Source organism: Pezoporus occidentalis, unplaced genomic scaffold, assembly GCF_034315485.1.
Source record: "Pezoporus occidentalis ecotype Australia unplaced genomic scaffold, CSIRO_AGI_Poc_V1 ctg21, whole genome shotgun sequence".
Taxonomy (NCBI): domain Eukaryota; kingdom Metazoa; phylum Chordata; class Aves; order Psittaciformes; family Psittacidae; genus Pezoporus; species Pezoporus occidentalis.
This window is the reverse complement of record NW_026913964.1, coordinates 4,160,228-4,174,872: the sequence shown is the minus strand read 5'-3', so window position 1 is coordinate 4,174,872 and position 14,645 is coordinate 4,160,228. Positions and strand designations below refer to the sequence as shown.

Genomic DNA, 14,645 nt, shown 5'->3' with positions numbered 1-14,645 from the left:
TCTGTTTGCTACATGGTTACACCCTCCAGGATGAAGAATAGGACACAGCTGAGCAGAGGGGTGTTGATGTGGTCCAGTGGAGGACTTGTGCAACCTTTTACCCTCGATCAAACCAACGACCCAGTAGAAAGCCCCAAGGCAGAAAACTGGGTACATGGCTGGGTTCTTCACTGATTCAGGGCTCAGCAGTCAGATAGGTTCTGAGCTCCAGCAAACTACACTGAGATAACAGAGGCCAGGCTTTGCCTAACTTCATGAAAAAAAAAGTAGATTGTGTGTAAAGGAAGAAAAATGAAATTACTATATACGTTTCACATCCTCTCTAACAAAATCCCATCTGTAGAAACTGAACTTTGCATGTCTTTGTTCATGAAAAATGTAAAATAAGACATGCATGCTAAACAAATGTGTATGCACATTTATTTGATAGAACACTTTTGAGAAATTTAATGAAATGCAAGAATTTATTTTGAAATTAAACTGCAACAAGATATAATAGTGAAGTAACAATTATCTCTTAAGAATAAGCTCACTGAACAGTTTTCAAAGATGATAATTCATTCACTTGAAGTTGTCTGAAAAGATACTGTATCAGGATAATATCACTGATGGAGGCTTAACCACGCTTTCAAAAAAACAGTTGTGTAAAGAAGTGTATAGTCACTCTCCCCTCATCTTTTCCATCTTCATATCATCTGTAATGAAAGAAAAGACGTACATGCTGAACTACTGCAAGCACAATATTTGCAAGAGGAAAAAGCAACAACAGTTTGTGATACAACTTCTACTTAAAACTTAATATAGTCCCCTACCCCCCAGAAAAAAAGAGCTGGAAACAATTACCCATTGGCTCATACAACTGAGAAATAATAGCCTTTTCATACCTGTATATGGGTAAGTCTGGCTTCTGTTTATCTAAGTAAACATCACCTATATTGACATGCATATCACCCTGATGTGGATAACTGCTTCTTTCAAGAAACAGGAATTACTTACCTCTGAAGTAATATGAGTTTCCTTCAGATATAGATCCACAGGTATATACATGAATTATATTAATAATTATGCTTGCCTTAAAATATATAATGTATTACAATAAATCTGTATCACAGACTACAGTACCATAATGAGTGCAAAACCAAAATTCTGCTAAATCATTTTCACACACAATTTTGTCTGCTTACACGCATTACACAGAGTTTAAACCACGTGTAGGAGGCCGGAAAATCAAACTATTTACAGATCATGCATACATGTTTAAATGCCCTTTAGAATTAAGGCCATAATAAAACTCAACTGTGTAAATGTCTCATAACAAAGCTCAACTATGTAAATGTCTCTTAAAAATTAAAATAAACCTTACACTTCTCACAACTTCATCTGCAGATATATTTGCCTTAAATGGGACTCCACTGGGACCTAACATAATTAGCACATCTAATCATGTCTGAACTAACCACCAGCTTACCTATAGAATATATTAGGCAGCTTTACAAATTTGATAAATTAATTCCATGGAAAGGTGCTGGCTTTTCTGGTTTATGCTGTATACTTTGTTGTAAGCACTACATTGACAAAAATTGTAAGAATGGGCTGCTGTCTATTTAAATGCTAATTTTAAAATATGCTTTAGCATTAGAGCAATATTAATGGACTAAAATAAATCTGAATATAATTAATTTAAATTTAAACTTAAACTTAGCAATAACTTCAAAATATTTAGCACTAATGTAAAAAACACAAGCCTCTGAAGCGGGTTTTATTTTGCACTTCTTTCTAAAGATTACCTGTTTATACCGTTTTTAAAAATCAGATACCGACACAAAGACTCAGAGACTGATGAGATGATGATATCTGAAATGATATACTTAGTTTTGGTTTTAGGTTTTTAGTAAAAATGAAAAGATTTAGAGACCTGAAAATTCAGAACACTTATACCCTCATCCCTAAAAAAATAATTTTGGTAAGCAAAATAACCATAAACCTAAGATGCTTATTAACACAACAGATTTGAGGTGTGTATGGTTGAACATTATTCAGCATCTACTGAAAACAGCTAATTGAAATACCCTATTGCATTGCTGTGACACAACACAATAATGACTCAAAGATATTTAAATTATTACATGATTAACATTAATATATTCAGTTTAAAGACTTTTACCATGAGATGTTGTCATGGTTTCCCACATGGAAATTTACTTAATAGCTGAAATCTCCTTTCTCTCTTTACAATAAAATTCCCCATACCTATAAACAGTTATGTATTCCCTTCACTACATAGTGGCTACAGTGCATGGTGTTTTGCTTGATTTATCACATCCCATCTTAAAATTTATTAATAAACAGCAACAGCAGTTGCATCTGAGTCACACTTGACTCTGACTGTGACTTGACTACATCTGCTCAGACTAAAGAAGTCATTTAACTCATGTGAAGCCAGCAAGTTAAACTTGAGTTTTTCTTATTGTTGGTTGACAAAGAACACTAGCAATGTAGTATGCAGTCATGTTACTCCTGCAGGAGATCAGGTTGCCTCGGCAGAGGATGTTCTCTGTGGTGTTCTCCATTACCACCACTGACACCCCACTCTGCCCTGGGGGAGACCACTTCCCTCTTCTCTCGCTCTGCTCTTCTGACGCTTGCATTTACTTGAAGAGCAAAGCTAGCATGTGAAGGTAGCTGAAAACTAACCTATCAGAAAAAAGAAACCTGAGCAACCCCAACCTCTTCTACAGGAATTGTATTTCTATTTTACTTCTACTACAGCATTGGCCTAAATCTCATACTGGGCAAATACAGCAGGTGAGTCTGGATACCAAGTTTGTCTGGCAGTGTAAAACCAGCAATAAGCTGCCTTGCTTTCTAGTAAGTGGAATTGCTTTGAAAATATATTAACGCTCCCTTCACTGTAGAAAGGTTAAGTGCAAGCAAAGAAACACTTGTGATCATAATCAAGAAATTATAATATAGTGAAGAGGTTGTACGATGTTCTTCTAAATTACGGATGAATGTAAAAAAATGTTTCTCCAAATTCAGAATAGATTACCAGATAACAAAGCCCTATCTTGACAAACTGAACAAAATTAACTGATTTCTAGTACAATTAAACTATTGAACTTTAACAAAAAAAAAAAAACTTCACACTGTCACAACTTTCCTGAGAGAAATGAAAGTTGTAGAGGCATGTGCCTAAAATCTGCTTATCTGAATGGTCTGGTTTCCAGAAAGAGAATTGGTCTTAGGCTAAAAATCTAAATGTAGATTTAGATTACACCATCACTATATAACTACATTAAGTAAAGGACATAAAAAATAGAGACATTTCCAAAATCTTTTTATAATACTAGAGGGATTTTTTGTTATTATTATTACCACCACCCCCCCCACCCCCACCCCCAGTTACAGCTGTTTATTTTACTGAACTAAAAGTAATTTATAGAAATTTTGCAGTATTTATTCATTTTGGTATCTTCTATGTGTAATTTTGAACTACTGAAAGCAATTTACTATTTTTAATGTAACTAGGTCATGTTTGTTTCTACACTACCAAGTTTACCTTATTAAAAACATTCGAGAAATACTTGGATTTATGTGTGAAATGTTATACTAACTGCTGGGAGAATATTTGCTTTCCACAGAACAGTGAATGTGACTATCTAGTATCAAAAAGATAATCCATATGTCTTGTCAACACTGTTTTCCAGTTGACAGAATTAAACAACATCAATGTTATATTTCATAAGAGTCCTAGTCCTATAGTCACTTATGTCAGGGCAAGAATTTTATTAAATATTCTGTTATTTTGTGTGCATTACTTTTGGCACAGCTTTATCTTTTATAAAAGTACGTCCTTGCCCCACCATAATAATCAATGTGTATTGGTGCATACCTTTGGTGAGAACCTGCTTGGGTTTTTCCATCATAATCAAAAGCCTATTCTAAAGGGTCATTAAGAGTCTCACCTCCTTTGGTTTGCAGTGGTATGCAGAGAATGTCAGCCTCTGTGGATGGCTCATTGTTCGTGCTGATGCTGTATAATGGTTCATCCAAGAAAGAAGGTTTCTTCAACCTTTTTGTGTTGAATGCTCTTGACATAAAGTAACCTTTAGTAATGCTCTTATCTTCCATCTTCTGTAAACCTTCTAGGTCAGCAGGTTCCTCTGTTTGGGCCAGTGAATCCTTTGATAAGTGTCTATCAACCAGTGCTTTGCTGATATAGCAGCCAGGGATTTCACTCTCTGCATTAACACATAAGCTTTTGTCTTCCAGTCCAGTCTTTTCCTGAGCTGTTAACATCCCTACAATATGATCTTCAACTAACATTTTGGAAAGAGTAGATGTGGAGTGAAGAGTGGAGTTTTGACTTGTGTAACAAGGGGGACTTAATCCAAAAGAAAGAGATTCCTGAGACTTTGGCATGGTAACGTTGCTTATTGTTCTCTGAGCCTGTATACATTCTTCCAGAAGGGTCTTAAGCTGCTCTTCAGAGAGGCCCATTTGTTCTTCAGTCTGAAAAAAAAAAAAAAAAAAAGAGGGCAAGAATTTCTTCTTTCAAAATATAATTAGTGAAAAGCAGTGCCATAAAACAGTTTGAAAGATACAAAAGCACTGGCAGACCTCTTAAACTGATATAACTTTTTTTTTATTTCAAACTGAATTTAAATATGTGTTTATATAATTATATCATTTATGTAACAATTTCAGCAGGTTCTAGATAGACTAGGTGCTGAAATTTAGGAAAGAAGTCTGATGCCCACAAGGCACTGAGAAGGCCTTTGATTTTGCTCAGTCTTCCACTAGATATCACTCGTTTTAACTACCAAACCACATACTTTTTCATATAACTTGGTTTCTAATGTATACAGACACACACACGCTTTAAGATTTTGGATACTGAAAGCAAACCAGCACATAGCTAAAAGACTTTCAGCTGTTTGGGCAATATAGCTGGGGTCAAAAAACCAGACCACAGGATTGTTACATAGCAACTGAAGTATTCCCTGCCGCCCACTGTAAAAATGCAACAAACCGTTGAGCCTTGCTCAACCGTTGACAGAAAGCCCATCAGTTGCTCAGGACCTACCATGTCATGTATGTCCCAAGGCATGTGGCAGAAGAAAGCACCAGTTTTACTGCTTTCAAGAAGCTGTCACTGTTTGGATAGCTCACAGATGTATCTCTTCCAGTCAATTTCTCATTCAGACAGTGGCACACTCCCATCATTTTTATCATGCAGGTTTCCTTTACTGGCCATTTTTTTAAATTTGATATCAAAGATAATGACTAATATTAGCTGATAGTGGTGAAGAATAGCAAAGATTGCCTTGCCTGGAGAGTTTTGCAATGGGCATTACTTCTAGCCTGTACAGTCCTTAATGCTCCCTGGTAATAGAGAAGCACAACACTCCCTGACAATTTAAAGACTGCAATGAAAAGTACAAGACATATTTTAGATATTCATAATACATTTGCCTATGAAATATGAGATAAAATGTAATTATGTGTATTACAAATGTTACAGACATATTAAATGGGAAAAGATGCTTTCTACAATCAAAACCTCAGTTTTACCAAACATCCAAGAGACAAAAGGTCAGCTGACAAGATGATGAACTCTAAGGCTGCAGTGATTTATGTCAAACAATGATTTATTCACGGTGTAATCACTGTTACACAGACGTGATTTTACATTGTGCTAGAGCATGAAGCTACTACCATCTCAGAAAAAAGATCAATATCAGATCCAGCTAATTTTTTTACCCCTGATCCAACTACATGAGTGATATGACACTGTTTCATGTATATGACATGATGAGATGGCAGCCAGCGTAGCACAGTGTGTCTGATTTATGCCTACAAACTGATTATTCATGTTCATGAATAGGGAGAGCTCTCAGTGAGGAAAAAAATAGTATTTCTTTGTAAACTTGCTGTGGCTATTAAAAATTACAAGGTGACACTACAAAGTGAACAAGAAAGACATTTTAGGTTACTTTCAGCCACTATTCTGTACTTACATGCTCAAACATTAAGAATAGCTAATAATTGTTACTATAGTCTGATTACAGTTCAGGCACTAGCTGATGTTCTTAAACTCCATTTTATAGATTTATTGAACCCACAAGTCTTTTTCTGCACACACTTTTCCTTCCCAAAGACACTCTGAATTCACTTCCTACACATATAAAAGAAGACAACTGCATTAAAGAAAATGAGATGTTAAGGCTTTTAAACAAACAAACCAAAACAAACCAAAACTATCATCAACAGACTATCATTATATGTAGAGAGCTGTATTTAGATGAAAATTAAATGAGGTAATTATATTGAGATTCAGCTAATATTGGTATCAATCAATGTAGTTTTGATAATATAACTGAAATCAAACCACAGCTTTAAGCACCTATTTAAATAACAAAGAAAACAAGATGACCTATTCTAATTTTTCTTTTGCTTTTAAATTTCAATCCTAGTGCAGAAAATACAGATCAAAAATAAGTCAGAGAGGGAAAAACAATTAATAGCGAAACACCCGACAAAGCAAAAATGAAACAAGGAATTTTTCAAATTTTCAATCTCAATCTAATTTACAAGACCCTGCTGAATTTCTTACATTTCTTGAAGAAGTATTTTAACTTGCGGGACAATGTCTATCTATAGTCATTCATAGAATGAACTATAAGAAACAAGATGCATTTGCTCAGGCAGAGCATCACAGTAACATAGGTTAGACCACTACTGAAAGCACAGCTTCATCTAGAGTATATCCACAGAGCAGAATATCATGCTACATAAACATAACTAAATTTGTATCACAAAAGATTTTCACATCTGGAAACCCACATGGATTCACACATGGTTTTGAGTGTGTGGTTGTATAATGACATATTTCAAAGCTCTTGGCCAAGATCAGTTAGAGCTAAGTTATGTTAATGACAGGGCAATTCACTCACAGCAGAAAATAATTCTGCATCTGGAGTAAATGAATGAGTACAAAATGAAAACAGTGAGAAGATCATCTTTGTCCTGCCTTTCTTTTGTCATTCTATTTTCCCCATCCCCATTTTCTTGTCCAAATTTAATTTTTAATTTTTTTCCTGTCAGGAAAATCACATGGCTTGTATTGACAATTAGTCCATATATTACTTTGATTACTACCAGAGAGCTAAGTAGGGAGATTTAGAGCCTAAGGCATATGGAGAGGGAAATGAGTATAACATCTATAGAGTGAAAAGTTTTGGTAACTTGTGGGCTTGTTTTCTTTCAGACTGGCAGGCCTGCAGGCAAAGCAGGCAGTGTAAAACATTACTTACTTTTCTTCTTTCTTTATCTCTTCCTCCCTTAGGTTTGTTTTGTAAGACAGGATTGCAAGGATGCAAGGATACGGAAATAGAAATTATTTAACATAGCTCTCAAAAATTACATTTTAAAATACTAAATGCTCACTGTTCACAATTTTTTTGTGCCACAGTCGTTTTAGGGTTAAGGAAAAATATACAGTAGAGAAGATGATAGCTCTTAAGTAGCGATCAGTCATCCACTCAGCAGCGAGAAATCTACATTGAAATGAAAGAAGACTGCTGTTGAAATCAGAATACTGAATTTAGGGAAACAGGTAATACCCTAAGGAGAGACACCTCGCACCTAAATGAGCACTTGAACTCATGGGATTGCATAATGCCGCAACTGTATGAGGAGTTTGCAAAGTACGCTTTTGCACACACCAAAATAAATCCTTTCACGGCTAACTGTACTAGTTTAGAGTCACAAGACTTGGAATCAGTAACACAGTCTTAGGGAAACACCAGATTCTACCTCTCCCAAGCTATCACTGCCCTTACTGTAAATAATTTACAACTCCTATACAGTAAAAAAAAACCTTGAAGATTGTTCTTTAAAAATACAAGGACACAAAATTAATGTAAATCAAAATGAAAAAACAGCCCACTAGACAAGGGAAAATGAGCTATCAGGTCTGGTTCCCATTAGAAATTGGAACACCTTTTAATTGTTCTGTCTAATTTTTAATAGGACACTGAGTCCTATTCATTTTCTAGGCTTTTTACTGTTAATGATCCAAAAAACTAATTCCTAGCCAGGAGTTTAGGAGCCTGCTAATGACCTTTACTGCTTATGTGTGGCTAGTTTTCCACATGCTTGTGGCCCTTCTCTGACTAAAGATTTCTTGTTCCTTGCTGAATTCCTCAGTGACATGGGTCTATAGAGAAAACCTTACTGCATGCGGTAGGAATGCAAACTTGTAGTACACTGCAGGCAGACCTGCTGTGACTACAGGCTTGGAAGTTCAAAGCGTTAGTCTTGTTTTCCACATCTACACAGAAATTGACTTAACACTGAAAGGCCTTATCAGATTTCAGCATGGGGAGAAAGCTAATATGTCAGGATTATTTCTAATTATAGTAAATAATCATAAAATGACACACAGAAAATGAATAAGCACTAGAAAGCCAAAACTATTTAAGGACTCATATAGCTGGCATGTCTATAAATGCCTAGATTTTGTTGCTTAATCTGAAAGTATTACAATCAACACTTCTCAAGATGCTTTATTTGCTTGAAACAATTTACTTTGATACTCAAATTTACTTAGATTTTTGCTGATGTGTAGGACTACAACAGTCAATTCTAAAGTAACTGATCTCTTCCTGATTAAAAGACTCTATTTTTGTATACTAATTTATTGAGACAATATGAGATTTTTTACATATCAGTACAGGGAGATTTCATAAGTTTTATTTTTTTCATGACTTATTAATAGTTTCTCAAACAGCTCTATTCTACTTTGAAAAGGCAATCCTTGTCTTGTATTTCCACACTACTCAACTCAACATGCACTATTAGTTCCAAGGTCTCACCTTTATGCATCACACCAAAGCAACATGAACTTCTCTATGAGCAGTACCGATCAGTGCTATTATGGAATACTATTAATACGCTGCATACAAAAACAGTCACATCATGTTGTTGTGGAAGAGCTTTTTACAATTTCCATAAGTGCTAGCAGGCCAAAGCTCTTTTGTACCACAGATGTCAGGACTGGTGTCCATAACATCTAAATTGTGGTAATATGTCCTTAGGATACTGTTGTGATACAGTAGACAGCTAAGCACCATACAGTTGCTTGCTCACTGCCCACCCCCCTTGCCCCAGTGGGACAGGGGAAGTGAAAAGGAAGACTAAAAGCATTAAAACTTGTGTAGCTAGATCAAAATTGTTTAATAAGCAAAGGAGAAGGGAAAGTTATGCAAAGGCAACCACTCAGCATCTCCTGTAGACCAATGCCCAGCCAATTTCTCAGCAAAAGATGGGAACTTTATAGAACCCCTTCTTTTCCCTTTTTGTTGCTGTGCATAGTGTTATATGGCATGGAATATCTCTTTGGTTAGTTTGGATCACCTGCCTCATTGTGCCTCCTCCCAGCCTATTCCTCACACCTGATCTATTCACTGGGAGGGCAGAGCAAGAAACAGAGAATGCCGTGACACTGCAAATGCTGTTTAGCAACAGCTAAAACATGGGTGTGTTATCAGTGCTGCTCTGGTCACAAATATAAAACCATATCAGCTGCTAGGAAGAAAATTAATTCCATCCCAGCCAGACCCAGTACAGAGAACCACACATCCACTTTTACAAGGAAATTCTTTCGTGTCCAGCACATCATGTTATGGCTTTCAGTGCTTGCTGGTTTGTTTTAAAAACACTATCTTATGAGAAAGGGCTTAACAAATCTAGAAGAAAAAAGTTAATCTTTCCTGTGTAAGGCTATTTCAGAATGTAATGAGAGAAAATGTAATTAGAGTAAATTAAAAACATGCTTACCACTCAGAGAGCATGTTTCTGGATAGGGCAATAACATGTATCAATCTGATGGTGTTAGAAATTTAGACCGGAAGCTGAATAATGGATTCCAAAATTAAGAGCTCCTTGTGCTATAATCAAGATTCACCATCTGATGGTCCTGTGCTTATACATAGCTTGGGTATGTTGGGGACTTCAGTACTATTTCAGGAAAGACTTAGATCTTTAACAAGAATGGGATTCCTGAACGGTAGGAGAAAATCTCCTGCCATTGCTCTTTTCTGCCTTCTATTCTTCTCTTCTATTTCTTTTCTTCTGTTGGTGACATTTTCCCTTTTCTCATTTGTTTCCACTGTTTCTGCTTCTGTAAGGGCAGAATAAAAAGGTCTGGTAGGCAGTTTTCTGTAGCTGCTGCTGCTAAAAGCCAGAAAGCAGAAATGACAGAAAAAAAGAGGAGATTTGTGGGTGTCTGGTAACATCACTGTCTGAAAAGAAAATTTAGCTTGTAACATCATGAGACACCAGAATCACAACATCAAAGCCATTATCAGCCTCATGGAATCATAAAAACTCCATTTAAAAAAAAAGTAAATGAACTTCATTAATAAATTGGAAATAAAAACCCTAAAGTTTTTTTTCCCCTTTCTCTGAGAAAGAGAAATTTTAGACAGAAATCAAAAGGGGACATGAGTTTATAAAATTTTGCTGTTATTTAGAGCTGCAAAGTAGGTGAAAACTGTGAAGAAGAGACATGGTAATTGCAGTCACGCATTTCTTTTTTAAGATCGCCTACAGGTTATACCAAAAAAAAAAAAATTACAAGTTCTTGCAGGCAAAGCTAATTCAAACACACATATTTTAGTCATTGCAAACAAGCGTAATATTTGTTTTTATTTTATCTTTCTCAAAAATATCCACTTAATTGCATGTGGTTTGAACGTGCAAATAATGAAAATCTGCTTCGTCAGATATGTCACACTGAAGACTTCAGAAACAGAAAGCAACTACTCGCCAGAGGTGACAGAAGTAGGGGAAACAAAAGAAAAAAAAACAGCAACAAAAAAAGGAGGAAGCTAAAATATCTTTTGCAATCATTTTCTTTTCATTTGATACCATAGACACCAAGACACTAAGCTGCATTACTCTCAGTTGCAAAGTTTGCATGGCACTACACTAGGATATAATGAAGCAATTCAGTGATTGTAAGTGTGAATTTTTTCCTGGAAGCATATTGAAATAATTTAATACATTTTAAAGATCCAAGCCCCTTTATTTCTGAATTGCTACAAGTCATACTTTTTACCCTTCTTCTCTGAAGCTAACTTTAATTTTAGCTTCATTTCATGGTAGCAGCAGGGCACAAATTTCTAATCAGCAGGAATCAACAAAGAAAGACATTTTATTCAGTATCTTTCATAAAACAAAAGGTAAGAACTACAATTCTGAGTAAAAAAACATTAAACTGTGTAATTAAATGTGCATAGAGTATATTTTCCTGGGTAAGGCAAAGAGGTACTGACTTGATGTACTGGGCATATTTAAGTGAAAATAATCATATCCTAGTAGTCACTAAACAACAAGTCAACCGTTCTTTAGAAAAATAATTAACAAGAATTTTAAAAGCTGCATAAATCATGTAACCCCCTCTTTACTTAAATACTGAACTGTGATAAAAATCTCTGATTTAAATAACTTTGAATTTAAAAATCCATCTACCCCAAGGTTGTCAACAGATGTTTTGCAAGAATTCAGCTCTCCTGACTCCAGATTAGTTCAATGTTTAGCTCATCTATTGCATTTGTAGCAAGGAAAAAAAAGGCATTTTTCTATATATGAGTCACTAAAATTTTTTCTGTCATTTCTAGATTTTTTCTCAACAAACAGATAGCTCCTTAGCTTTACAGAACTTGATTTCATACACTTTCAAGTATTCTGAGGTTAGAAAGCAAGCTGTTTTTAATTGAACACACTGAATGTGTGAGAAAACATAAGACACAAATTCCTGAGCTGGTATTTATAATCCATCATTCTGAATAAGATTTTCATTTTCTAGCCTCTCCTGAAGAAGCAGAACTTCTGCAATCTAGGCTATTTAGCATTCAGAAACATTTTCCTAAACATCCATTTTTGTGTTTTTAACTGTTTGATATCAAACACTTAACAGATTTAATTCCATAGGAATCTCTTCCTTGAATATTATTAAGTTGTGGCTTTAATTTTCAGCAAAGCCAGTAGAGTAGACAAAAATGCCTTGATGTGGTTGCAGCTGTTTTCTGTTACAAAACCCCACTTATTTTTTTTTTTTCTGTCACATTGGTTTCTATTTTTCCAAGAAATAGATAGAGTGTACCATAAGGGTACACTAAGGGTACATAAGTATCTTCTCATAGCAATTTTAAAACTCTAAGTATCTTGAGATTTTAAGAATACTTGCAGGTCTATAATCCATTCAGGGAACAGAAAACATAAATAGCAATAAAAGTAACGGCATAGAGATTTGTTTCTTCATAATGTAAGAAACTTCAAGTGCTAAAACACCAATAAAACTGACAAAATGCCTCCACCAAATAAGAAAGAAAACAGACAAGCTGCAGACACTTGATCTACATGACCTACGTAGTTTAGTCTCACTGAAATCAAGGACTGGCCCAAGGAGCAGTAAGACACAAAGACTCAAAAGCAACTATGAATGGAGGCTTAAAAAAGGAACAAAATAATAGTATTATGAATACTAGGAGTTTAGACCATATTCCTGATATTTTTAGGGATATCTTTTAAAGTGATTCTTTTTGATTGGCCCTGTGCATCAATAGCAACAGGCAGCTCTGATACTGACTTCTATATACCGTATATATACATACGTTAAAACTGACCTGTGATAAGTATTTTGGAAACAGAAATATTCTCTCCCAATAGCAGAAGTATGATATGAAAGAAGTCCTGCTATATGTAGAATAACAAAATGCAGAAACCCACAGTGTTCTCTAGTGCAGTAACACAGGTAGTGTAAAATCTCAATTATCCAAGGAAAAAAAGCACACAGTTTCTTTTAGAAATGTGGTTTTCTCACAGAGTTTTTGACTCTGCATCAAATAAAGATTATAGTATTCCTTCTTCATTTCACATTCATGACACCTAAATGAAGAGCCTCAGCCAAATGCTAATAACGCTGACTAGTTCACAAGGTCCTCACACATGGCAAAGACACCAGCACCTCAGACTGTAATTCAACCCAGCTAATATCTAAACACAGAAAATTTAGAATTTTGCTTATAAATTACTCTTTTTAAAACTGAAGCCTTTATGACAATACAATTTGCATTCTAACCAAAAACTATAAATAGGAAGAAGTAGAGATCAACAATACAACAGAAATTTGGTAAATCACACAGGATTAGAAAAAGGTGTATGACACAATTTTTCAGAAACCTGTTTCCAAGAAATATGTCGAAGTACAGAATTGTAAAGACACCTACTTTCAAATAACAAACGTATCACACTGGCTTAGCTTTCTCTGTCTTGTTACTGTAAGTTTATCCCACAAACTCAATAAAAGAGCATGTACAATATTGCCCTGTATTGGCAAATGCAGGCACTCAAAACCCATGACATCTCTCCAAAAATATGTGGTCTAGTAGATCCAAAACTGTAATTTTTTTCTTGTTTTGATCTTTCAATTGTTACAGTTTTAAATAAAGGCTTGGGTTTGTCTCCTTCTTAAGAGGAGCAAAGATTCTAGTGGAATTGTGGCACTAAAAAAATCTAGAGCTTTAACAGTACCAAAATTTACACAACTTACAGGAAAAAGAGACATTGGCAATAATTTTAATTATGTGAATTGCAAATAAGGAGTCCTACCTCACAATGGCAGGACTACTAAGTCTCTTGAAGGAAAAAATCAAGTTCCCATTTACTGCTTATGAAATATTTCTGACCCTTTTGATTCATGTAATGAATAATTACACTTAACTAAGGAACATCCCATCTAAAATCTATGAAATTGTCATTGCCTTTTAAGAGAAACATTACCATACATGAGTATAGATAAATGCTTAAGGGTAGGGATAATTTTGCCACATCTCTGTCTCTGCTAATGAGAAGTCAGAGAGAGAACTGATACAGAATTTTGTTTTTGAGTTTGGTGGGCTTGTTGCCACAGGACATGTGCAAAGTTTTTATAGGGAACATCAAGTTGCAGCTGTGCTTGTCAATGTGGCATCTTTTTATGGAGTGCTAAAAAACACTTTTAAAATAGAGAATAATTTTTTCTTTTTCTTTTCTAAAGAATGGAAGGGTATTTTTAAATCAAATACCTGCCTATGGCTCTTCTATTTCCATTCAAAAGGAAAACCCAACAGCCTTTAGGAAAAACATGATGAACAATATGCTCAAAAAAAAACATTTTATTTAGAGTTTCAAGCCTGCCTGCACCCGTTCTTGATTGGGGGTGGTGGTGGGTTGGGGGACATGGGTCCTTTCAGTAAGTACAAGAACAAGAATTAAACCTTGAAACATTGGAATCTACATTATCGTAAAGTTTAAATTTACCACATAACAATAAAAAACCCCTAAGACTGAGATAAAACAAGTGCTAACCTATTTTACCTGATGTTTGACAGTGTTGGAGGTTTTTTTAAATAGAAATGCACAATAATTTTTTTTTTTTTTTCCTCTAACTACAAAGATCCCTTCAGAAAGTCTAACTGTTAAAGTAAACCTTAGTTTTGATCACTTATTAAAACCCTTATGGCTTTTCCTCAGGCTTGTTTTACACATAGAGTAAATATGAACAGTATCAATGACCATATTCCTGCTGGCATGGT

General features: G+C 35.1%; 1 protein-coding gene across 2 annotated transcripts in view; it reads right to left on the bottom strand.

Moving 5' to 3' along the window:
• Positions 1 to 395: 395 nt before the first annotated feature.
• FSIP1 (fibrous sheath interacting protein 1) overlaps positions 396 to 14,645 on the bottom strand; it is a 78,586-nt gene continuing 64,336 nt past the window's right edge. Inside the window, exons 11-12 of one of the 2 annotated variants that reach the window (XM_062619303.1) lie at positions 3,893 to 4,512; positions 396 to 695 (exon numbers count right to left, since the gene is read on the bottom strand). In XM_062619303.1, the coding sequence (XP_062475287.1) occupies positions 3,937 to 4,512 (576 nt within the window). In that variant the 3' untranslated portion in view covers positions 396 to 695; positions 3,893 to 3,936. The remainder of the gene's footprint in view (positions 696 to 3,892; positions 4,513 to 14,645) is intronic. The other variant, XM_062619302.1, reaches the window with a different exon arrangement.